General features: G+C 46.4%; 1 protein-coding gene across 1 annotated transcript in view; it reads right to left on the bottom strand.

Moving 5' to 3' along the window:
* cps1 (carbamoyl-phosphate synthase 1, mitochondrial) overlaps nt 1-26,222 on the bottom strand; it is a 204,232-nt gene extending 178,010 nt beyond the window's left edge. Inside the window, exon 1 of the mRNA XM_072484190.1 lies at nt 25,823-26,222. Within this exon, the coding sequence (XP_072340291.1) occupies nt 25,823-25,948 (126 nt within the window). The 5' untranslated portion in view covers nt 25,949-26,222. The remainder of the gene's footprint in view (nt 1-25,822) is intronic.
* Nucleotides 26,223-27,115: the final 893 nt, after the last annotated feature.

Below are 27,115 nucleotides of genomic sequence, written 5' to 3'. Positions count from 1 at the left end.
CTTTACACATCCATCGTTTATGGAGGCGGCTACACCATATAAAATACCCATAAAAATCAGATCTGATTTTCCAAAGGGACAAGCGAGAAATACTACTTGTGCATTTCAGACTTAGCCGGAGACGTTGCAAAGTTCTTTGGAAAGGTAGGATATCCGTTTGGAAAGATCCCAAAATGCCTTTGGAAGAGTTAAGATTTAGGCAATGTTCAAAGTAACACAAATGTGTGTAAAAAAATGGAGTAACGCATTGAAATCGTCAAGCTGACTGGAGGGTAAAGTTGTCATTTAAAATGTCATGACCTGGACTTCCGGGTGCGGCGATGACCAGCTAGGTCGCACGTTTCGGCAGCTCCCGTTGGAACGGACTTTTGGGCTCTTAATAGGAGCCCCAACGGCAATTTAAACGGCAAAAGCACTGTGCGGTAAACCAGAAGGGAATCCCCCCGGACACGCATGGAAAAGGGAGAGGATAGCGGCCGGATTGCGGAGGATCCTCTGGAGCAGCGGCAAAGAAGGGAAGCTCAAAGCAAGATGGCGTTGGAAGGTGGCCGTTTGTTATGGGGCCCGGAGCAACAAGAGTTCCTGCGGCGCTGTGTGGAAGAGCTGAAGAAGGAGTTGAAGAAGGAGCTGTTGGCCCCGATATTGCAGGCGATTGAAGGACTAAAGGAGGAGCAGAGGACCCAAGAGCTGGAGCTTCGGGTCGTGAAGGCAAAGACTGCTGAAAACGAGGATGAAATACAGGGCCTGGTGGTGAAGGCAGAAATGCACGAGGCACAGCACAAAAGGTGTGGAGAGGTTGGAAGCACTGGAGAATAACTCGAGGAGGACGAATTTAAGAATCCTGGGTCCTCCCGAAGGCGCAGAAGGGGCGGACGTCGGGACATATGTGAGCACAATGCTTCACTCGCTAATGAGATCGGAGGCCCCGACGGGCCCTTTGGAGGTGGAGGGAGCTTATTGAGTTCTGGCGCGAAGACCAAAGGCTGGAGAAATACCTCGAGCTATAGTGGTGAGGTTTCTCCGCTACAATGACAGAGAGATGGTTCTCAGATGGGCGAAGAAAACTCGGAGCTGTAGGTGGGAGAACGCGGTGATCCGCGTATACCAGGATTGGAGTGCGGAAGGTGGCGAGAAGGAGGGCAAGTTTCAATCAGGCTAAGGCGGTGCTTCACAAAAAGAAGGTCCAGTTTGGAATGTTGCAACCGGCGAGATTGTGGGTCACACACCAAGGGAAGCACCACTACTTTGAGACGGCAGAAGAGGCGTGGACATTCATTGTGGACGAGAAGCTGGAATAGTCTGGCGAGAGAAAGAGCTTTTGGGACAAAGTGGTGGGGTGATTATGTGGGGAAGGGGGGGGGGATGTTTTTTCAATTTGTTAATTTTGTGATCCTGTAACTTTTCTCTCTTCCTCATGTTGGGGAGGGGGGGTGAGCATGAGGAACTGTGGGCGCCGGCCATTAGGGGAGGGGCCGAGTGGGAAACGCGGGCTTTGTTCCCGCGCTATGGTAATAATGGCGGGAACAGGGACGCAGGTAGGAGGGGGCGTCGCACAGTGGGGGCCGAGGACAAGGGGGGAAGCCGAGGTCAGCCAGAGTTTGCTGACTTCTGGGAGCAACATGGGGGGTGCAGCTACGCTAGAGGGGGATCTAGCGGAGGGGGGGGGAGGGTTAACTGGGTTGCTGATGCTAAGGAGAAGGGGGAGCTGTTATGGGATGGGGTGGTCGAGGCGGGAGGGCACTGTCGGGGGGATATACGGGTACATGGGAACCGGGTGAGGAGCTGGGTTAAAAAAGGGGATGGCTAGTCGACAAGGGGGGGGGGTAAAGAGCCCCCCAACCCGGCTGATCACGTGGAACGTGAGAGGGCTGAAAGGGCCGATTAAAAGGGCACGGGTACTCGCACACCTAAAAAATTAAAGGCAGATGTGGTTATGTTGCAGGAGACGCATCTGAAACTGATAGATCAGGTCAGACTACGTAAAGGATGGGTGGAACAGGTGTTTCATTCGGGTTTAGATGTGAAGAACAGGGGGGGTGGCTATCTTAGTGGGGAAACGGGTACTGTTTGAGGCAAAGACCATAGTGGCGGATAGTGGGGGTAGATATGTGATGGTGAGTGGCAGATTGCAAGGGGAGGCGGTGGTTCTGGTGAACGTATATGCCCCGAACTGGGATGATGCAAATTTTATGAGGCATATGTTGGGACGTATCCCGGACCTGGAGGCGGGAAAGTTGGTAATGGGGGGAGACTTCAATACGGTGCTTGATCCAGGGCTGGACCGGTCGAGGTCCAGGACCGGGAGGAGGCCGGCAGCGACCAGGGTGCTCAAGGACTTCATGGAGCAGATGGGAGGGGTAGACCCCTGGAGATTTAGTAGGCCTAGGAGTAAGGAGTTCTCATTTTTCTCCCATGTTCACAAAGTATACTCATGGATAGACTTTTTTGTCTTGGGAAGGGCACTGATTCCGAAGGTGACAGGGACGGAATATACGGCCATAGCCATTTCGGACCACGCTCCACATTGGGTAGACCTGGAGGTAGGAGAGGAAAAAGAACAGCACCCACTCTGGAGAATGGATATGGGCTTATTGGCAGATGAGGGGGTATGTTTAAGGGTGAGGGGGTGTATTGAAAGGTACTTGGAGCTTAATGACAATGGAGAGGTTCAGGTGGGAGTGGTCTGGGAGGCGTTGAAGGCGGTGGTCAGAGGGGAACTGATATCCATAAGGGCACATAAAGGGAAGCAAGAGGGTAAAGAAAGGGAGCGATTGTTGAAAGAACTTTTGAGGGTGGACAGGCAATATGCAGAGGCACCGGAGGAGGGACTGTACAGGGAAAGACAAAGGTTACGTGTGGAATTTGACCTGTTGACCACGGGTAAGGCAGAGGCACAGTGGAGGAGGGCATAGGGTGTACAGTATGAGTATGGAGAGAAGGCGAGTCGGCTACTGGCCCACCAATTGAGGAAAAGGGGAGCAGAGAGGGAGATAGGTGGGGTGAGGGATGAGGAGGGAGAGATGGAACGGGGAGCGGAGAGAGTGAACGGGGTGTTCAAGGCATTCTATGAGAGGTTATATAAGGCTCAGCCCCCGGAAGGGAAGGAGGGAATGAAGTGTTTCCTGGATCAGCTGGAATTCCCGAAGGTGGAGGAGCAGGAGAGGGCGGGTCTGGGAGCACAGATTGAGATGGAGGAGGTGGTAAAAGGGATTGGGAGCATGCAGGGGGGGAAGGCCCCGGGACCGGACGGATTCCCGGTGGAATTTTATAGGAAATATATGGAACTACTGGCCCCGCTTTTGACGAGAACCTTTAATGAGGCCAGAGAAAGGGGGAAGTTGCCCCCGACTATGTCGGAGGCGACGATATCGCTCCTTTTGAAGAAGGAAAAAGACCCGCTGCAGTGTGGGTCCTACAGGCCCATTTCCCTTTTAAATGTAGATGCTAAGCTCCTGGCTAAGGTGATGGCGACGAGGATAGAGGACTGTGTCCCGGGGGTGGTCCACGAGGATCAAACTGGGTTTGTTAAGGGGAGACAGCTGAACACGAACATACGGAGGTTGCTAGGGGTAATGATGATGCCCCCACCAGAGGGGGAGGCGGAGATAGTGGTGGCGATGGACGCCGAGAAAGCATTTGACAGATTGGAGTGGGATTATCTGTGGGAGGTGCTGAGGAGATTTGGTTTTGGAGAAGGGTATATCGGATGGGTACAGCTGCTGTATAGGGCCCCGGTGACGAGTGTGGTCACGAACAGGCAGAGGTCTGACTACTTCCGTCTTCATAGAGGGACGAGGCAGGGGTGTCCCCTGTCTCCGTTACTGTTTGCATTGGCGATTGAGCCCCTTGCCATAGCACTGAGGGGCTCCAGAAAGTGGAGGGGAGTACTCAGGGGAGGAGAAGAACACCGGGTATCTCTGTATGCAGATGATTTATTGCTGTATGTTGCGGACCCAGTGGAGGGGATGCCTGAGATAATGCAGACACTCAGGGAGTTTGGGGACTTTTCGGGGTACAAATTGAATATGGGGAAGAGTGAGTTGTTTGTGGTGCATCCGGGGGAGCAGAGCAGGGGAATAGATGATTTACCGCTGAGGAAGGTAACAAGAGATTTCCAGTACTTAGGGATTCAGATAGCCAGGAGTTGGGGAACCTTACATAGGCTTAATTTAACAAGATTGGTGGAACAGATGGAGGAGGATTTTAAGAGGTGGGACATGGTGCCCCTGTCACTGGTGGGTAGGGTGCAGGCGGTCAAAATGGTAGTCCTCCAGAGATTCCTTTTTGTGTTTCAGTGCCTTCCGGTGATGGTCACGAAGGCTTTTTTCAAGAAAATTGAGAAAAGTGTCATGAGTTTTGTGTGGGCCGGGAAGACCCCGAGAGTGAGGAGGGGGTTCTTGCAGCGTAGCAGGGATAGTGGGGGGCTGGCACTACCGAGCCTAAGTGAATACTACTGGGCCGCCAATATCTCAATGGTGTGTAAGTGGATGGGAGAAGAGGAGGGAGCGGCGTGGAAGAGATTGGAGATGGCGTCCTGCAAAGGAACCAGCCTACAAGCACTGGTGACGGCGCCGTTGCCGTTCTCCCCGAAGAAATACACCACAAGTCCAGTGGTGGCAACGCTAAAAATTTTGGGGCAGTGGAGACGACATAGGGGAAGGACGGGAGCCTCGGTGCGGTCCCCAATAAGAAATAATCATAGGTTTGTCCCGGGGAGAATAGATGGGGGATTCGGAGTATGGCAGAGAGCTGGGGTTGTGCAACTGAGGGATCTGTTCATAGACGGGACGTTTGCGAGTCTGGGAGCGCTGACGGAAAAATATGGGTTGCCCCAAGGGAATGCATTTCGGTACATGCAACTGAGGGCATTTGCGAGGCAACAGGTGAGGGAATTCCCGCAGCTCCCGACGCAGGAGATTCAAGATAGAGTGGTCTCAGGGACATGGGTGGGGGATGGTAGGGTGCCAGATATATAGAGGGAAATGAGGGACGAGGGGGAGATCATGGTGGATGAGCTGAAGGGGAAATGGGAAGAAGAGCTGGGGGAAGAGATTGAGGAGGGGCTGTGGGCTGATGCCCTACGTAGGGTAAACTCGTCGTCCTCGTGCGCCAGGCTAAGCCTGATACAATTCAAGGTTTTGCACAGGGCGCTTATGACCGGAGCAAGGCTCAGTAAATTTTTCGGGGTAGAGGATAGGTGTGGGAGATGCTCGAGAAGCCCAGCAAACCACACCCACATGTTTTGATCATGCCCGGCACTGCAGGGGTTCTGGGTGGGGGTGGCAAAGGTGCTTTCGAAGGTGGTGGGGGTCCGGGTCGAGCCAGGCTGGGGGTTGGCTATATTCGGGGTTGCAGAAGAGCCGGGAGTGCAGGAGGCGAAAGAGGCTGATGTCTTGGCCTTTGCGTCCCTAGTAGCCCAGCGAAGGATATTGCTTATGCGGAAGGAAGCCAAACCCCCGGGCGTGGAGACCTGGATAAATGACATGGCAGGGTTTACAAAACTAGAACAGATAAAGTTCGCACTAAGGGATTCGGCTCAAGGGTTCACCAGGCGGAGGCAACCGTTCATTGACTACCTCGCAGAACGATAAAGGAAATGGGAAGGCAACAGCAGCAACCCAGGGGGGAGGGGGGGGGGGGGGGGGGGAGGAGGGCTCGGGTGGGTCCTCAGGGGTGTTTTTGTATAAATATTTGTACTTGGTTATGTATAATGGATTGTTTGATTTTATCTTTGGAGAGTTATTATTTTTGTTATGGCAGTTGCCATTTAGATTATATATTATTTATTTATTTGTTAAAACGGTCACTGTTATTTATACTGTTTTATTGTTGTAAAAAGGAAAACCTTTGTATTGTTTTGTTTGGCCGAAAAATTTGAATAAAATATATATATTTTTTTAAATGTCATGACCTTGAAATCTTTTAGAAAAAAATTGTCCACAATATGAAAAGCCATTTCAGTCTGTTTGCTGACTACAGAGAGCTACAGATACAATTGGTGCATGCATGACTGGTTTCATTATCATTATCACAGTTTGATTGGAAGTTCCAAGTAATTAGATAGTCTTTGATGTAAAACTGTGAATACAAATGCTTGTTGTTATAAGAGTAACGTAGTTGAAGGAATTTAATTGTAGTGAGTGGGTATTTAATCAGAGTGTTTGTTTGAAATAGTGAATTTATCAATAGACACGTAGAACTTTATTTTATCCATCTCAGTGGAGGACCTGAGATCTGCCCATAGTCAATACTGGATGAGTTGGCATGGGGCAAATGGTGGTGAGTGGGGACATGAGTTAGCATCGGGGCAATAAAGGTCCAATGGGGTGTTGGTAGAGGAGCATAGGTTGACATGGAGGGTATGAGGTACCATGGGGGGGTCGATGGTACTGGGGGTTGAGTATAGGTGCATAGGTTGACATGGGATGTATGAAGCGCCATGGGGGTTGAGCATAGGTTGACATGGAAGGGACAGGGCACCATGGGGGCAGGTAGAGGTGGCTATGAGGTGGCATGGATGGGTATGGGGACTGTATGAGGATGAGGGGATGAGAGCTGTGGGATGTTCTGTTGGGATTTTGCAGCTGAGACAAAGTATCAGATTTCCGAGGCAGGCCATTTGCACAGCCCGCCTCTGCATCCAGCAACCCTGTGACTGCCTCCAAACTGTTTCCAGGAGGCGTGGGCATAAATTGGGGGCACATTCTCCCAAGTCAGGTTTGCAAAACTGGGAATTTTCCTGACTCTGCGCTCCTGATTGGGAGTGAAAGTCTGGGCCTCAATGTGATTTACAAAGCAGGAAACTAATAATGAGAGCACCAAGGTCACAAACCACACCAGTCCTTTAAATTTGAGAAGCAATCTCTTATCAGTGACGGTAGCAGCCAATATTTGATTAAATTGCTTTGTAAGGAAAAAACATATTTGCCACTTTTCGCACCTCCTTTCACCTTCCCGCAATGTACAATGATCCACCACAGGAGGAGGTCACTTACTCCATATTTCCTGTGTCAGCTTTTTGTCTTGAAAAGTTAACTCCGTTTCTCTCTTCTCAGATACTGCCCATCATTTTCTGTTTTTATTGTTCTTCCAAGAAACAATTGATTTTGCCCTTCTAACAATTTCCTCGCCACTGATATTTGGCTGATTGGTATGTACTTGACAAATTTATCCCTCTTCCCTTTTTTGAACCAAGGGGTGCACATTTGCAATCCTCCAGTCCTATGGGGGCGGGGGGGGGAGTCATGTGATGTGAGGGCGGGAGCGGCTGCGTTTGCACGAGCTCTGGCTCTGCGTGTATTTAAATCCTTTATTTAAAACTAGTGCCCATTTTATAATTGTCTTTTTTAGGGACGATCCTGATTGGGGTTTTGCGACGAGGAGCCGTGTTAGATTCCTTGTTTTGACCATGGAGGTCGGAGTTAGCTGGGGGTGGGGCCCAGCTTGTAGTGGCGTTATTTCTGGTGAGCGGGTCTTCATCTCAGCGGTGCTTCTCTAACATTCTCACGCCTTTCTTTGTCATAGAGTCATTATGGCACAGAAGAAGGTCGTCGGCCCATTGAGTCCATGCTGGCTTTCTGTCGAGCTAAACTAATCAGTCTCTTTCACCTCCTCTATCTTTATACTCCCAAACATCTATTTCTCTCAAGTGTTCAACCAATTTTCCTCTGAAAGTATTGATCGTGGAATCACCTCCAACAACCTCGTAATCAGCTCATTCCCGATCACTACCCCTCACTGCGTGTAAAGGTTCTTCCTCACGTTCCCCCTGCAGCCCAAAACCTTCAATCTGTGTCCCCTGGTTCACGCATCACCAGTTAATGGGTGCAGCTCTAAACCTGTCATAATCTTGTGCACTCTGCCAAATCTGCCCTCAACCACCTTTGCTCCAAGGAGAACAATCCCAGTTTCTCCAGCATAACCTTGTAGTTAAAATCCCTCAGCCCTGGAACCATTCTGTCCAATTTCCACTGCACCCTCTCAAGGGCTCTCACATCATTTCTAAAATAGGTTGGTCACAACAGGACATATTCTAATTGTGGCTTAGCAAAGCTTTGCGAAGGGCCAGCATAATGTTGCTGCTTTCATGAAGCCCAAATCCCATATGCTCTTAAAACGCCCTGCCTCACGGCGCTGAGGTCCCAGGTTCAATCTGAGTCCCCCGGGTCACTGTCCGTGTGGAGTTTGCACATTCTCCCCGTGTCTGCGTGGGTCTCACCCCCATAACCCAATCCTGTGCAGGGTAGGTGGATTGGCCACGTTAAATTGCCCTTAATTGGAATTTTTTTTTTTTTAAACAAAAAGAATGCTCTGTCACCTTCAAAGATCGACACACAGGAAATCCCAGCTCCCTCTGTCCCGCATACTCTTTAGAACTGTGTCATTAAATCTTTGTCCCTTCTACCAAAATGCATCAACACACATTAAATTTCCTTTACCCATTCTGCTGGCCTATCTATGTCTTTTGCGGTCGATTAATTCTTCACTGTGTGCTGCACTTTAGGATCATCAGCAAGTTTTGAAATGTTACTCTGTATTCCAACATCCGAGTCATATGTATCAAGAAAAGTAGTGGTGCTCTTACCAATGACACTTTGGAAACACCACTGTCCACTGTTCTCCAGTCTGAAAAAAACATATACTGCAAGCTGGATTCTCCAGTTCCTCGTGTTTCTTGGCGGTGCGCCGTTCGCTGGCATCAGGACTATACTCCCGCCACTTGTCAACGCGACTTCCCATTGAAGCAACCCCATGCTGCCGGAAACCCACGGGAAGGGGTGCGCTGCCAGCGGGAAAGGTGAATCGCAACAACCGGAGAATTCCAGCCCACATCTCACTGTTTCTGTCCTTAAACCTGTTTTCTTAATCCGATCAGACACTCCTTTAATTCCATGGAATCCCAATTTGATCAACCAGCCTTTGATGTGGTTCATTGTCAAACACTTTCTCAAAATCCTTACAGGCGGCATCAACTGAATTGCCCTCACCAACCTTCTCTGTTACCTCTTCAAAAAATGTAATTTGTTTAATTAATCATGATCTGCCTTTTACCAAGTCATGCTGCCTCTCCTTAATCAAGTCAAACTTCTGCAAGTGTCTGAAACCAAAGAGAAAATGCTGCAAAATCTCAGCAGGTCTGGCAGTATCTGTCGGGCAAGAGCTGACGTTTCGAGTCCAGATGACCGCTCCAGCATCCTCAGTAATTTGCTTTTCTCCAAGTGTCTATTGATTTTTTCCCCCCTGATGTTTGTTGCACACCACTGTTGTTAAACAAATTGACCTAATGTAATTAGGAATGTCCTTACACGTTTTCTTCAATGTGTGTCACATCTGCCACTCTAAAACCGGTTGGCACCTCCCGCGCACCTAGGGAAGATTGGAAAGTTAAGACAAACTCTTCTGTGATCTTCACTCCCACTTTCCTTAGCAACCTAGGATAAATGCCATTTAGTCATGCAACCTAACCACTCACAAGAAAAGTCAAGTCAGTCCTTCCAGTACATTCTGTCGATCAATTTTCATTTCATCCATTAATTTTACCATCTCTACTGTCAGCATTCCATTCATTACTCAACACTGATACAAAATACTCTTTCGTTTTCCAGCCTTACCCTGCATCTCTAAGTATTTATCACCCTCTCTGTTTCTCATAAGACCCAGTCCACCTCTTACCCATTTATTATTTACATGATAATCATAGAATTTACAGTGCAGAAGGAGGCCATTCGGCCCATCGAGTCTGCACCGGCTCTTGGAAAGAGCACCCTACCCAAGGTCAACACCTCCACCCTATCCCCATAACCCAGTAACACCACCCAACACTAAGGGCAATTTTGGACACTAAGGGCAATTTATCACGGCCAATCCACCTAACCTGCACATCTTTGGACTGTGGGAGGAAACCGGAGCGCCCGGAGGAAACCCACGCACACACGGGGAGGATGTGCAGACTCCGCACAGACAGTGACCCAAGCCGGAATCGAAACTGGGACCCTGGAGCTGTGAAGCAATTGTGCTATCCACAAGGCTACCGTGCTGCCCTGATAGTAGAGGTTTGTTGGGTTCCCATTTATGTTAACGACAATTCTATTTTCACATTCTCTTTTGTCATCAGTCTTATTTTTCTCTTCACATCCTCTCTCAATTCATTGCACTTTGCCGAGTTCCCACTTGAAAAACGAACTTGAATTCAGCATCATATACCTTCATTTTGTTTGTTTTATCATATTCTCTATTCCCCTCATCATCCAAAGAGCCCTGACTTTGGCTCCCTTCCCGTTTGCCCTTGTTGGAATGTACTGCACCAGAAACACCTCCTGATTAAAGATCGTCAATTGTTCCATTACAGTTTTTCCTGTCAGCTTTTGGTGCTATTTTACCCTGGCAGGGTCTTACCCCATGGATGTTTGCCTTTTTACAATGTTGATGTTTTTGTTATTTGCTCTTCTCCATTGCTCTTCTAAACTTTAATTAATTAATAATCTTTATTGTCACAAGTAGGCTTACATTAACACTGCAATGAAGTTACTGTGAAAAGCCCCTAGTTGTCACATTCCGGCGCCTGTTCGGGTACACGGGGAGAATTCAGAATGTCCAAAATACATAACAGCACATCTTTTGGGACTTGTGCGAGGAAACGGGAGCACCCGGAGGAAACCCACGCAGGCACTGGGAGGACGTGCAGACTCCACACAGACAGTGACCCAATCCGGGAATTGAACCTGGGACCCTGGTGCTGTGAAGCTACAGTGCTAACCACTATGCTAACGTGCCGCCCTAATGTTACAATGATCATTCTTACAAAGTGTATTGCCACAGATACATGGTCCACTTGTCTCACCTATTATTAATAATTATCGCTTATTGTCACAAGTAGGCTTCAATGAAGTTAATGTGAAAAGCCCCTAGTCGCCACATTCCGGCGCCTATTCGGGGAGGCCAGTATGGGAATTGAACCTGCGCTGCTGGCATTGTTCTGCTTTACAAGCCAGCTGTTTAGCCCACTGTGCCAATCCCAAACTAGACCTCAACAGTGGCTATGATACTGGACAGAAATCCCAATATCTTGATTAAATTTTGTAACTCTTGGAGGAAAGGATACCTCGCTCCAGGAGTGATTTCACACAAAATAGGGATATGGTATACTAAAACAAACCTTGGGCGAGATTCTCCGACCCCCCGCCGGGTCGGAGAATCGCCGGGGGCTGGCGTGAATCCCGCCGATCCAGCCAGTTGCCGAATTCTCCTGCACCGGATATTCGGCGGGGGCGGGAATCACGCCGCGCCGGTTGGCGGGCCCCCCCCAGCAATTCTCCGGCCCGGATAGGCCGAATTCCTGCCGCTAAAATGCCTGTCCCGTCGGCGCAGATTAAACCACCTATCTTACCGGCGGGACAAGGCGGCCCGGGCGGGCTCCGGGGTCCTGGGGGGGTGCCCCCACGGTGGCCTGGCCCGCGATCGGGGCCCACCGATCCGTGGGCGGGCCTGTGCCATGGGGGCACTCTTTCCCTTCCGCCTTCGCCACGGTCTCCACCATGGCGGAGGCCGAAGAGACTCCCTCCACTGCGCATGCGTGGGAATGCCGTCAGCGGCCTCTAACGCTCCCGCGCATGCGCCGCCCGGAGATGTCATTTTCGCGCCAGCTGGTGGGGCACCAAAGGCCTTTTCCGCCAGCTGGCGGGGCGGAAATTCATCCAGCGCGGACCTAGCCCCTTAAGGTTGAGGCTCGGCCCCCAAAGATGCGGAGCATTCCGACTGATTTGCGCCAATTTGGGCGCCAGTCGGCGGACATCGCGCCGATACCTGAGAATTTCGCCCAAGAATCCTGTCAGAATCATGCAGAAGCTCTGGCTATATTTCTTCAGAAGCTGCTTCTCAGCTGGTTTCAACTCACCTTCCAGCCACACAATTCTGAACTGCTTAGAAATAAACTGCTAATCTGGCTCAGCCATATCTTTAACTGGACAGCAGTGAGAGCAGATGCTCAACTTCCAATCTAAAACACAACTAAAATTGTTTTTCTGCAAAATGCCTGGTACACTTCTCCCATTATTACATCATCTTACCACAATGTATCTAATTAACTCCAAAGGGTACCCCCTTAATCCAAACAAAGCTCCATTAGCCCAAGCTTTTATGATGTCTTAATTGTACCTCTGGCTCCCAAAACCTTTCAAACCAGGATTCTTTAAAAACACTACTGCAGCAGTCATAACACACTAACCCAGGCTTTTAACCCTTACTGCACCAAATACCTCGAATACAATGGGTGGGATTCTCCAATGGGCGGGATTCTCCAATAATGGGGCTATGTCCCACGCCAGCGTCAAAAACGCAGACTTCAGAAAGTCCAGAGTGATTCTCCAATTTGCAGGTTGCTAGCAGAGCAACTCTCGCAGCCCTGGCTGCGAATATGGGGCCCTGCACTTCCGGTCGGATGTCCGCACATGCGCACGGCGGTGGCCTGCGGCGGCCGCCCTATGCGACATGGCGGACTCAGCCCACGGAGCGGCACCAGGAATGTAGGTCCCACCGAGATCGCGCGCGCCCGCGGATTGGGGCTGCCCGATCGCTTGCCTGGTTGTCTGTGAGGCCCCCCCCACCCGCACCCCCGGTGAAGGATCCCCCCGCCCCCCACCAGGGACTCACGATCGCTCCCGGCGGGCAAAACATGGTTAGAACTACGACGTCGAGAACTCGGTGAGTTGTCCTCACAGAATCATGCTGGGGCCTCTGTCAATGGCCCGCTATCCGCACCGTGTAGACCGCACGTGCGCGATTTGCGACGATTCTCCGGGGACCGGAGAATCAAGGGAGCGGCATCGCGCTGGATTTTGCCGTCACCGCCCTTCTCCGCCTCCGCACCGATCGCAATTTTGGTCCAGAGGCTCGGAGAATCCCGCCCAAGATATCTGAAATTCCTACATTCATCACATACCTCACTCGCTAGCATCAGATCTATCAATGCCTCCTTCCTCGTTAGACCAAGATTATACTGTCAAGGAAGTTCTCTTGTATAAATTACAGAAATCCCTCCCTTCGCTCCACGTTATCACAATTTGGAGAATTATAAAGTCCCCTGATATAACCCTTGTAGTTCTTCCACACCACTTGTGATTTCCCCACAGATTTGCTTCTCTATCTTTCTTATTGTTTTGAGGCCCAGTAGCATAGTTGTACACTTTCCGTTGCTCAACTCTAACTAAATGGATTATTTCCTTTCCCCCTTAAGGACATCCTGTTTTGCCAACACTAGGACTCCCCAATCTATGTTCACTAATCAGTATTGCCACCCCACCTTTCTGTTTTCCTTCCCCATCTTTTCTACAGACTTTCCATCTTTGAATATTAAGCACCTACTCCGCATCGCCGTTAAGCTATGTTTCCATTATTATTACTACATTGTAATAATCTTATTAGTCGTTTGTTATTTATTACAGAACTTGAGTATTGCTCAGAAAAGACACATGTTGTTGAAGCTTTTTGTTTTGTATTCATCAAGCCAATTCACAAGAATGCCAAATATAAAGGGAACAACAATTTATACTTCATGAGAAGAGTGCTAATTTGTTGGCAAGTGGACTCTGATTGGCAGAGGTGTTGTCATGGAGAATGCACCAGTTAACTGATCACTGACAGTTAACTGCAAAGCTTTGTTTAATTTCAAAACTTGAATGCACCAGTTAACTGAAACTTAAATTAAATTTTTGCAACATTAGAAGTCTCTTTTTTTAAATCTACTACGATCCTTAATGAGTTAATGGTGCAAATAGAGACACATGGGTATGATTTAGTGGTGATTACTGAGACATGGTTACAAGGCGATGGATACAAGGAGACCAGGTGTGGGAATTGAATATCCAAGAGTACTCGGTATTTTGGAAAGATGGACTGAAAGGAAAAGGGGGTGGTGTAGTTTTGCTGGTGAAGAAAGGGATCAGTGCTGTAATGAGAAATGATATAAGCACCAGAGATCAAGATGTGAATCAGTCTGGGTAGAAACAGGAAATAGCAAAGGGAAGAAGTTCCTGGTACGAGTAATCTATAGGTCCCCAAACAGTAGTTCTTCGAAGATGTAACAAGCCAAGTGGATAATGGGGATCCTGTAGATGTAGTATATCTGGACTTCAGGTGGGCATTTGATAAGGTGTCGCACAGAAGGTTAATACACAAGGTTGGATTACATGGGGTTAGGGGTAATTTATTAGCTGGGATAGATGACTGGCTGACGGACAGAAGACAAAGAGTCGGAATATATGGGTCTTTTTCTGGGTGGCAAGATGTAACTAGTGGGTTTGGTCCTTTGGCCTCAACTATTTATACCATATACTTTTGACTTGGATACAGGATAGAAGGTACTAAAGCAAAATTTGCCACTTACAGTCAAATAGGTGGGACAGTAAGTTGCAACGAGGAAATAAGAAACTTGCAAATGGTTAGGAGAGTGGGCCAAAATGTGGCTGATGGGGTTTAATGTGGATAGTGTGAGGTCATCCATTTTGGTTGGAAAAATGGAACGGCAATTTATTATCAAAATGGGGAGAGACTTTGGGGTGCTCCAGTGCAGAGGGATCTGGGTATCCTTGTGCATGAGTCTCAGGAAACAAGCATGCAGGTACAGCGGGTAATAAAGAAAGCGAATGGAATGTTGGCATTTATAGCTAAAGGAATAGAGTATAAAGGTAAGGAAGTGTTGTTGCAACTGGACAAGGCATTGGTAAGACCGCACCTGGGGTATTGTGCATAGTTTTGATCTCCTTATTTGAGGAAAGATTAGTGGCATTGGAGGCAGTTCAGAGGAGGTTTACTAGATTGATTCCAGAGATGAGGGGGTTTGTCTTATGAAGAGAGATTGTGCAGTTTAGGCCCATACTCTCTGGAATTTAGAAGAATGCGGGGAGATCAAATTGAGATGATAAAAAGTATGGATAAAGCAGACATGGAATGGATGCTTCCTCTTGTGGGGCATTCTAGAACGAGGGGTCATAGTCTCAGGCTAAGGGTAACAAATTTAAAACAGAGATGAGGAGAAACTACTTCTCCCAAAAGGTCAGGAATCTGTGGAATTCACTACCCCAGAGTACGGTGGATGCTGGGAGAGTGAGTAAATTCAAGGAGGAGTTAGACAGATTTTTAATTAGTAAGGGTTGAAGGGTTACGAAGAATGGGCAGGACGGTGGAGTTGTGGCCATGATGAGATCAGCCGTGATTGTATTGAATGGTGGACCAGGCTCGAGAGGCTAAATTGTCTATCCTGCTTCTAGTTCTTATGTTCTATTTTACTTATGTTCTAGAAAGAACTATTCTGTCTAATTTCACCTTCCAGCTCTTGGTCTGTAGCACTGCAAGTAACAGCACCTCAAGCACAAATCTGGTGTTCTTGATTAATAAGGGATCAGGGGTTATGGGGAGAAGGCAGGAGAATGTGATGAGGAACATATAATAATAATAATAATCTTTATTGTCATAAGCAGGCTTACATTAACACTGCAACTAAGTTACTGTGAAGAGCCGCTAGTCGCCACATTCCAGCGCCTGTTCGGGTACACAGAACTATTAGCTGAAAAAGCTGAACTGCAAAGATGATCATTTCATGCTGTGGACCAGAGACTTTAAACCACATTCATACTGTGAAGAAGTGCACTGAAGAACTCATCATCTGAAGCAAGGACTTTTATCTTGTGACCTTAATCCTATTTACTTTCCATCCCCCCACCCCTCTCCTGTGTTTGTCTGTTTTGTGTATGGGGGGGGAGGGGTAGAGGCTGGGTCAGTTAAAGGGGATTCAGGTATTAGCTCAAAATTAAGGATCTGTGTTTACTATATATTTCATATTTGTTCTAGTTATAAATAAACAGTAATTGTTTAAATTTATAAACTTTGTGACTATAATTACTGGACAGCCAAGGGCCAAAGATTTGGTTTTTAAAAATAAATATTATTGGTTCATTCACTTGTGTTGTGACTTGAGTGGGGCTGGAATTGACTGTGAACTAGGCCAGGTTGTTGTAACTCTTCACATCTATGTAACTCAATTTAAATTTAAGATTTTTGCTGTGTGGACTCAAGTTTATCACTCTCAAACTTAATGTGAAATTCAATTGTATTGTGATCATTTTTTCCTAAGGATTGGGAGTTAAATAACACTTCCTCATTTCACAGTACTAGCTTTTTCCCCCAGTTGGTTCCACAATATTTTGTTCCAGGAAATTGTTGAAACAGCATTCTACAAACTCATGTTCCAGATTACCTTTACCAATTTGATTTGTTCTGTCTATATAAAGATTAATCCATCATGATTATCAGATTGCCTTTGTAACAAGTGTTATGGGCCAGGGTTTAGAGAACCCCAAAGTGTATCATGGAGTTCACCTGACCCACAACATTTAATAGATTGTGGTATGGGGAGCACACGGCCCACTCTACAGGTGTGGTACAGCAGAAATGGAAAAGTATTTTTTAAAGCAAAACAATGCTTATTCTATGAACTCAAGTTAACCTTTTTAAAACATACGGTGAACATCTTAGCAACCATTAATTCAAATACAACACCCAAAGAATATAACACTAAGTAATGCTTAATAACTTCACAAACAACATCCAGAAGACAAAAGAAACACCTTTTAACGGAAGTACATTAGGTTTACATTCGCTACTGAGAACATTTATAATTCTGAATTCACCAAATGATCGAGAGATAGTCTTTTGATGGCAGAGAGAACAGCAGTACACCTGTTTGGTCTGGCTTCAGCTCCAACACTGAAAACGAAACTAAAACACACCCTGCAGCAAACAGCCTAAAACGAAAGTAAAAAGCTGACAGACAGCCCAGCTCCACCCACACTCTGACATCACTGATAAACACCCATTTCTTAAAGGTACATTTCTTAAGCACCCATTTCTTAAAGGTACATTTCTTAAGCACCCATTTCTTAAAGGTACTCTCAAATGGCACAAGCTCTAATTATTTCCTACTTAATACTCTGTCCAATGTTATTATTACTGCTTGGGGTCTATTAATTACACTAACCAATGTTTTCTGACTCTTGTTATGTGAGATTTAGAGGCCCACAGGAAAATTCTTGCATTTATTCAATGCACTTATCAGATTCATTGCAGGCAGAAATGATCGGAAGATTCCCGGGAATGTCTCCTGGCTCAGCTTCTGAGAACCTTCTGCTTATTGAGACCAGGCTAGTTCCCAATCAGATGGATGGGCAAAAGATGCCACCACCTTACTGTGATGTACTTACTAACTGCACCAGGCAGATGTACCAACCCTACTCATAAGATGCTACAGCAATACAGGTCAGAAATATCCATTATAAATAATTACATAGAGATATATCAGGGCCTATACAGGCAGCCACAGGAACAGAAGCGATACCATTTACAGGAACAGGAATTGGCCATTTAGCCCCTCACACCTATTTCAACATTCAATAAGATCATGGATGATCTGTATCATCCCTCCATCCAACCACCATTATTTTAAATTGTTTTAGCAAAAATCTATGAATCTCAGATTTAAGATTGTTGATGGAGCCAGTATCTAGTGTCTTTTTGGTGACTGAATGTCTCGGTGACTCGGTGGGTGGAACCCATGTCTGAGTTTGAAGGTTGTGGGTTCAAGTCCCATCCCAGAGTCTTGAGCACAGAAATCTGGGCTGACACTCCAGTGCAATGCCGAGAGAGTGTTGCACTGGTTAATGTGTTGTCTTTCAGATGAGGTGTTAAACTAAGGCCTCACCTGCTCTTTCAAGTGAGGTTAAAAGATCCCCTGACACTATTTTGAAGAAGAGCAATGGAGTCATTCTCAATTTCCTGGCCAATAGTTATTCGTGAATTGACATCACTACAAAAATAAATGTAATATCACATCCTCAAGATGTCCCAAAGCACTTTACAGTCAATGAAGTACTTTTTGAAATGCTATCACTATTGTAATTTAGGAAATGCTGCAGCCAATTTACGCACAGCACTCCCACAAAACGCAATGCGATAATAACCAGATAATCTGCTTTAGTTGTGTTGTTTGAAGGATAAATTTTGACTAGGATGCGCCAGCAAATTCCCGGTTTCCTTCGAGTAGTGATATCAGAACGGCGTGAAGCATGACTGGTCTCAGAAGGCATGCACCTGGTGAGCTGCACTCCCAGGGAAGCTGGGAGGTGGAGTGCAACTCCCAGGGGGAGAGGGTCTCCCATCTACCCCGCCATCAACTCGATTGTCCAGGTGCCACAGCGAACACACCAGGAAACAATCTTCACCCAGGTACACCCCCTGGCAGGCCCCATCATCATGCCGGCATCACCCTGACCCTGTCACCGCCTGACATGATCCTCTCCCAGAATTGGGCATAAAGGATGTAAATACCGTCTAACCAGAGCTTTATAAAACTGTCACATTCCTTCCACCCCTTTCATATTCCAGTCATCCAGACAAAGGGCAATATTCCACTCACAACTTGTATTGATGTAAAGTCTTGAAAATAATAAACATTTGAAGATGCTCCATAAGAACATGATGGAAAAAAAATTGTTAGCCAGCCACATAGAGATATATAAGGGCATATAGTCAAAAGCTTCGACAAAGAGGTCGTTTTTAAGGATCATATTAAAAAGAGGAGGAGGGAGGTAAAGGTGGGGATGCAACAGCACTGAGCCCTTGGTGGCTGAAGGTGTGGCCACCAAGAGTGGAGCAATTAACATCGAAGAGGCTCAAGAGGCCAAAATTAGAGGAACATATCCCAGTATTTTTTTAATTCATTTACAAAATGTGGGCATCATTGACTAGGCCAGCATTTATTACTCATTCCTAATCTCCCTTAAGAAGGTGGTGATGGTGTTGGAGACCAGGATGGTGCTGAGCCATCTGAAGTCATCCATTTAGGCTGCAAATGCTGGATGTCCAGCAGGATGTAAATGGAGATCTGTCAGGAATCCCTGAGGGTCTGTGTGTCCTGGTTCACACAATGGAGTTCAAATCAAGGAGGGATTCTGCTCAGACCTGTGAGCCACACACTGGCATTTCCCTCAGCAGGATTCTGTTAATGTGAGAGAGGGATGTGGCACATGGTGACTTTGCGAGCTGCTTGTCTATCTATGGTGAGCAGAGAGGTACAAGCAAACCTCACGTTGGCTGATGACCTGCGGCTCAATGGACCTGAGGACTCCTGATGATGACCCCCGTGCCAATAATGGTCACATCTGAGGAAACCGCAATGACCCTCACAGGAGGGATTGGGGGGCAGGGGAACATGTGGGGGCAGGGGCTACAGTGCAGGCCCCCATGGAACCCCTGAGGAAACTGCCATCACCCTCACAAACCCTGCTGGCCTTCAACCCCTTCAGGTTGTGCTGTTGGGGATCTTGTGGCAAATTCTATGACAATGTCTGCGGCCAACTGACCTTACTTTCCCCTCTTGCCCTCTCATCCTCATCAGAGCAAAGGCCTCCACCAGAAATGATAATGCCCATTTTTTACCTTTATGGTGATGCAGAAAGTCTGGGAAAGTTTGTATAAAGATTTAAGCCTTCTAACTTACTAAGAAATGAGCAGGGTGGTTACTGATGAAATAGGGGGGTGGCACGGGCACAGTGGTTAGCACTGCTGCCTCATGGCACCGAGGACCTGGGTTCGATCCTGGCCCCAAGTCACTGTCCGTGTAGAGTTTGCACATTCTCCTCTTGTCTTCGTGGGTCTCACCCCCACAACCCAAAGGTGTGCAGGGTAGGTGGATTGGCGACGCTAAATTGCCCCTTAATTGGAATTTTTTTAAAATACTGATGAAATAGGACTGCCCAAACTTTCAAACAACATGAGTACTCCTACCTCTTCACTCCTCCATTTTTCCTGAGACTGGATGTAGAAAGTGTAAAATATACGATACCTGCTTCCCCCTTTTCACAGTAACTTTATTGCAGTATTAATGTAAGCCTACTTGTGACAATAATAAAGATTATTATTAGTTAAAAATAGTGGGGACGGGGCAAGTAACATTAAAAGGACTAGCCTTAAGGCTTTGTACCTGAACGCTGGGAGCATTCAAAATAAAATGCATGAATTAGTTGCACAGATAGATATCAAGGGGTGTGGCATAGTTGGGATTACGATGACATAACTCCAAGGTGACCAAGGATGGGAACTAAACATTGAGGGCTATCCAGTTTTTAGGAAGGACAGAGAGAAAGGAAAAGGTGGAGTTGTGTTGCATTGTTGATTAAAGAAGATACTGATACAATGTTGAGGAAAGATATTAGCACAGACGATGTGGAATCTGTATGGGTTGAGCTAAGAAACACGAAGGGGCAAAAGATATTCATAGGGGTGGTATACAGACCACCAAACTGTAGTGGTAATGTTAGGAATAGCATTAGACAGGAAATCAGAGATGCATGTGATCAAGGGACATCTGTGATTATAGAATCGATACATTACAGTGCAGAAGGAGACCATTCGGCCCATCGAGTCTGCACCAACCCTCTGAAAGAGCACCCTTCCTAGGCCCACACCCTCCACCCTATCCCCGCAACACAGTAACCCCACCTAATCTTTTTTTGGACACTGAGGGGCAATTTAGCATGGTCAGTTATGGGTGACTTCATATAGATTGGGTGAGTCAAATTAGTCACAGTACAATAGAGGATGAATTTCTGGAGTGTATACAGGCTGGTTTTCTGGACCAAAACATTGAGGAAACAAGGGAACAGGCCGCCTTGGACTAGGTATTGTGCAATGAGAAAAGATTAGTTGGCAGTCTAGTTCTGAGAGAACCCTTGGGGAGAAGTGACCATAATATGGTAGAATTCTTTATCAAGGTGGATAGCGAGGTAGTTGATTCTGAGACCAGGGGCGTCATTCTCCGCCGGCGGGAGTCTCCGTTTTGCCGGCGCCCAGGGGTTTCCCAACGGCGTGGGGCTGCCCCACAATGGGAAACCCCGTTGACCGGCCGGTATTACGGAGACTCCCGCCGGCCGGTCGGGGCAGAAATGTGGCGAGGCGGGTAGGAGAATTTGTTTATTCCTATTTAGCGCAAGAGTAGAAAGCGAACTGTAGCGAGATAGTATTCGATTCAAAGAAGAGGCATACAAATTAGCAAGAAAAAGCAATAGACCTGAGGATTGGGAACAGTTTAAATCTCAGCAGAGGCAAACCAAAGGATTGATTAAGGTGGGGAAAATACAATTTGAAAGCAAGCTAGCAGGGAACATAAAAACTGATTGTAAAAGTTTCGACAGATATGTAAATAGAAAAAGATTGACTAAAACGAATGTAGGCCCCTTACAGTCAGAAACAAGGGAATTCATAACAGGGAACAAAGAAATGGCTTGGAACTAAATTCGTACTTTTTCTTCTATCTCCACAAAGGAAGACATGAATAATGTATCAGAAGTTCTGAGAAACTGAAGGAAATTCGTATTAATAGAGAAATAGTTTTAGGGAAATCCATGCGATTGAAGGTGGATAAATCTCCAGGGCCTGATACTCTTCATCCCGGAGTACTTAAGGAAGTGGCCCTAGAAATAGTAAATCCATTGGTGGCCATTTTCCAAAATTCTTTGGATTCTGGAATGGTTCCTACAGATTGGAGGGTAGTGAATGTAACCCCGCTATTTAAAAATGGAGGTAGAGAGAAAACAGGGCACTCTCGACCAGTGAGCCAACGTTGGTAGGAGGGAAGTTGCTGGAGTCCATTATCAAGGATTTCATAGCAGAACATTTGGAAAACAGTGGTACAATCTGGTATAAAGGGTTTATCTGGTATACAATCTGGTATAAAGACAAAGGGTTTACAAAAGGGAAATCATTTTGACAAATCTACTGGAATTCTTTGAAGATTTAACGAGTAGAGTTGGCCAGGGATTGCCAATGGATGTGGTTTATTTAGAACTTCAGAAGGCTTTCTACAAGATCTCACATTGCAGATTACTATGTTAAGTTAAAGCGCAGATGGATAGAAAGCAGGTTAGCAGACAGGAAGCAAAGAGTTGGAATAAATGTGTTGTTTTTTCCGATTGGCATGCAGTTACTAGTGGAACACTGCAAGGATCTGTGCTAGGACCCCAACTGTTCACATTATATATTAATGATTTGGACGAGAGAACTAAATGTATCATCTCCAAATTTGCAAATGATACAAAGCTGGGTGGGTGAACTGTGAGGAGGATGCAGAGATGCTTCAGCGGGATTTGGACAGGCTGAGTGAGTGGGCATATGCATGGCGGATGCAGTATAATGTGGATGAATGTGAGGTTATCCACATTGATAGCAAAAATAGGAAGGCAGACTATTATTTGAATGGGTGTAATAGAGACCTTGGTGTCCTTGTGCATCAGTCACTGAAAATAAGCATGCAGATACAGCTGGCAATAAAGAAGGCAAATGGAATGTTGGCCTTCATAGCGAGAGGATCTGAGTATAGGAATTGGGGTGCTTTACTGCAATTGTATAGGGCATTGGTGAGGCCACATCTGGAGTATTGTGTTCAATTTTGGTGTCCTTATCTGAGGAAAGTTCTTACTATGGAGAGGGTACAGCGAAGGTTTATCAGGCTGATTCCTGGGACAGAGGGACTGTCATATGAGGAGAGACTAAATTGGTTAGGATTATATTCATTGGAGTTTAGAAATGTGAGAGGGGATCTCATAAAAACTTATAAAATTCTAACATGATTAGACAGAGTAGATTCAGAAAGAATGTTCCCGATGGTGGGGGAGTCCAGAAATAGGGATCATAGTTTGAGGATAAGGGGTAAACCTTTTAGGACTGAGGTGAGGAGAAATTTCTTCACCCAGAGATGGTGAATCTGTGGAATTCACTACCAAAGAAAGTAGTTGAGGCCAAAACATTGTGTGATTTAATGAAGGAGTTAGATATCGCTCTTGGGGCTAAAAGGATCAAGGGATATGAGGAGAAGGAGGGATCAGGGTATTGAATTTGATGATCAGCCATGATCATAATGAATGGTGGAACCGGCTCGAAGGGCAGAATGGCCTCCAACTGCTTCTATTTTCTGTGTTTTTATATTTCAAAACAAGTTGTATCTGTCATTCATCAAAAAAAACCTTATGGCACCCCACTTGATCTTAATTTACTCTCCCCCAGGCAGTCTATCCTACACAATTCCTAGCCATTAGAGGAAGCAGCTAAATCTAAACTCTCTCTTCACCGCCATTTTCAGCTCAAGTTTGCAACACACTCTGTTCACTGTTTGTCAAAATGTTGTTGAATCTACAGACATGGTTTCAAATCTTGGCAGATTTGCTAAAGTCTCAGCGCTTTTCTCCCCTTACAGTTTAAGCACTCACTTTCCTGTTCTCTTCTTATGTCCAGCTGATGAATTCACAGTGTTTCTTCTCTCTCAATCAATTATTGCACAAACTCCCCAGAACGTCTGAATTAGTGCCCCTTGTGAGCTCAACATCACCCTTTTGGAACCTATGGTCCATTCTCTAGCTATCTATACACCAAAATGTTGTTTGCTGTCTTTGCTGCTGTCCCACATTTGTGTTCAATTGTCTACTAACAGGATTCATCGCCTATATTGTGACCTTATGTTCCCACTGCTTATTCCTCTTTCCCAGTCTTGTGTTTATCAACATTGAATCAAAGCCCTCATTCCCAGGAAAGAGAACGGTTATCAGCTCAGTTGAAAGGATGAAAAGTCAACATGCTAATCTACCAGAACAATCAAATGTCTAAAACTCTTATGAAATAGAAGGTCGCATTGTTGTCTATGGAAGCTTGCTGTATGCAAATTACCTGCTGCTTTTCCTACACTACAACACTTCCAAAAAGCTGTAACGTCCTTTAGGACATGGTCGAGTTGTGAAAATGTTACGGAATGTGAATTTCTCTTCAGTTTGCCCCATCCCTGAAACAATTAATATTGTGCACCAGTGATCCACATGGAAGTGAAGACAGTTGACGTTCACTTTTGTCACTTTTCGTCACCATTCAATTCACCTTATAAAAAATACCTTTCTCAAGCTGGGTAAGACAATTCTACTATCATTCTGAGTGCCTCCTATGAGTTGTAGTAGAATATTAGAAATGATTTAACCCCTGTCCATTGCACCTCATTGTTAAAACATGCCTGAGACCAGACATGGAGTGTTTATCTACTGTCATCCATTAAAAAGGCATTGACATCTTTCCAACATAGGTCAATTTGAGTAATACACTGTATGTACTCATACTGCTGTCCCCTGGAGTCCTACCAATATCCAAGGTCAAAGAAGAGGCCAGTTGGCAAATCCTCAGTCCCCACTGCAGAACTTAAGTATGACCCTATAGTGTTCCTGTACTGACAACAAACTTTGAATGTGAAGAAAGTCTTGGGAGAATGAGGGCTGGTGTCCAATAATCTCACCGATGTGTAAAACCATCTTGGAAATACTCAGCAGGTGAGTCACTCTCAATTGAGAGAACAGACAAGGTCACTTCAAAGAGAAAATGACCCCTTTGAGTCATCTGGACTCGAAACTTTAGCTCTTTTCTCTCCCTACAGATGTTGCCAGACCTGCTGAGATTTTCCAGCATTTTCTCTTTGGCTTCAGATTCCAGCATCCGCAGTAATTTACTTTTAAACAAGGTCATTTTTCAGGTAGAACCCTCACCTATTTTGATGAAGGCTTCACAGTGAAAAGATTGTCCAGTCTGTCCTCTCCAGAGATGCTGTCTGACTTGGTTGGTTTCAGATTTATAGCAGTTTGTTCCTTTTGGATTTCCACACTCCCCTGGCAAGTCCAAACTTAGCAAACATGCAGCACAAGAATCTTCTACTCAGTCCAATTAGGTCATACCCTGGGGCTGAGGTGGCCATTAAGCTGTACTGAAGACCAAATGGTGTCCTTGACAACACAACCCACAAGGGATTTACTTGCATTTCCTGTGACTGCACAGTGCAGTGTCTTCCTCATACATTTCTTACCCTGACTGGGGGGGGGTAAAAGTAAGGGGGGGGGGGGGGGGCGGGTAGCCTTGGAACATGGCATGATCTGCTGGGGCCCAGGTAATGGTTAGGAAGAAATAAGCTAAGAGGAGTTGTGAAACCATCCTGGTGGGTCCAGCAGGAATAGACTCTCAGAGCAAGGAGCTAGGGAAATGAAGCCCAACTAGTCCACGTGCACGCGCGGAGCCAGTCTTCCAGTTCCGTGCACGCGCAGAGGCGGTCGTTCAGTCGCGCGCAGGTTCATCCCACCCATCCGAGCGCGCGCACAAGCGCCCTTCCCCCCCCCCCCCCCCCCGTGCGCGAGCGAGCGCCGGGCCCCGCGGGCACACGCGGGTCTAAGAGCCTCACTCAGCACAAAGCAGCGGCAGGACTTTACTCAAAATAAACAGGGCATTGGGTCCCCCTCAAAACAATGCGGAAATACATCTTTGGCTTTACACTGTGTGCACCCCATATCTTTACATTCATCATTTAATTATTGGCAGAACTGTTCATTTCAGCATTGCCGCGGGAGAGGGATGATGTAACCGGGTAATTTGCAACGCAACAAGTTACTAAAGCCATGTCTCCTACAATCTTACCTCCCTCCTGGTAACTCCCAGAATGGAAACAGGTATCCACAAAACAAATCATTTTCAAATCCCGGCTTCCTCATTTAAAATCAACACGTTTTTTCCCCAATAGAACCCAAAAGACTTTTGCAAATGTTGTTTTTGCAGATTTAAATCTCGACTGGTTTCTATGAATCTGACATCGAAAAAGTTTTTCTTTTTTAACCACGCGTTATTTGCTCCAAACATGACCAGGCAGGAATTACTCCGGATCAGAGAAGTGTAATAGCTGTGAAAACAAAAGAAATGCATTTACCTTGCTGCTGAATATCCTGACTCCCGATTTGCCCAAACTCCACACCGGCCGCTGTATACGATTGCAAGTTGTAATGCCATGTTTGAGGGATTTGAACACACTGCACGCTCTCAGTATCTTGGTCATTCTCAAATGTGGAATATAAACTGGTTCAACTTCTTTGAAATTTCACTTTGATTTCTCCCGAGATCTCTTGTTTCTCTCCCTCTTTGGCAGGTTTGAGGAAGCGGCCAGACTGACTCCCAATGGCTGAGATCTGAATGCCACTGTTCTTTTGTACTATAGTGTTTGATGACCTGGCAATGTCAGTGACGTTAATGGTTTGCAGGCAGCGACCGCGTGTCTCCTTGGGTTATTTCCCTCCAGTTCGATCTGGGGGTTCTCTTGCAAAGTGATGAAATCGTATCAGCTGCTGACAGCACAGCAGCACCGTCCCAGTGTGCAAATGTCAGCACCGTATTTCTCCTAATCAAACAGCGCTTTAATAGTAATAGTTAGCCCCACCTGCGATCACATTTTGGTTTAATGTTTTAAATCAGTGTTTCTCAAACTTTTTTGCCCAGGACTCATTTTTACCAACTGGCCATTCTTCGGGACTGACGCTGGCCGTCCTTCGCGACTCACGCCGGCCAAACTTCGCAACCCACACTGGCCATCCTTCGCAACCCACGCCAGCCGACCTTCGCGACCCACGCCGCCCGAACTTCACGACCCACCATTTTCACTTACCTTTAATGTGACAGAGGAGCCTCACAATCTCATTTCCTTCGTCATTCAATGCTACATTTTTGCTAAGGACTTCAGCTGATGATTTAAGTTCTCGCTGCATCCTTTGAAAAAAATCAAGGGGTTTGTCCTCAAACTCGCCATGCTTAGCCTTTAAATACCTTTGAAGTTTTTGAGGGTTTTAATCTTTCATTTTCCAGTACTTCCCTGCATATAACACACATGGGCTTTGCATCCTGATTTGCACTGGCACAGTTAATGAAGCCATACCTCAAGAAATCATCTTTATACTGCTTTGATCCTGATTTCAGCTTCTTCTTAATGGATTGTTCACCAGACCCCCTGGAGCTCACACCGGAACTTCCCTGTCCTGCCATGGACATCCTGAGAAGTTCACTCCAGCAGATTCAGTTGTGAGATCTTGGCCTGTTTGTGCCTCTGGACCTCTCTTCCTTAATGAAATGAAATGAAATGAAAATCGCTTATTGTCACAAGTAGGCTTCAAATGAAGTTACAGTGAAAAGCCCCTAGTCGCCACATTCCGGCGCCTGTTCGGGGAGGCTGGTA

This window comes from Scyliorhinus torazame, chromosome 2 (genome assembly GCF_047496885.1).
Source record: "Scyliorhinus torazame isolate Kashiwa2021f chromosome 2, sScyTor2.1, whole genome shotgun sequence".
NCBI classification, from domain to species: domain Eukaryota; kingdom Metazoa; phylum Chordata; class Chondrichthyes; order Carcharhiniformes; family Scyliorhinidae; genus Scyliorhinus; species Scyliorhinus torazame.
The sequence above is the reverse complement of the archived record's forward strand: the minus strand, read 5'-3'. Positions and strand labels throughout refer to the sequence as shown.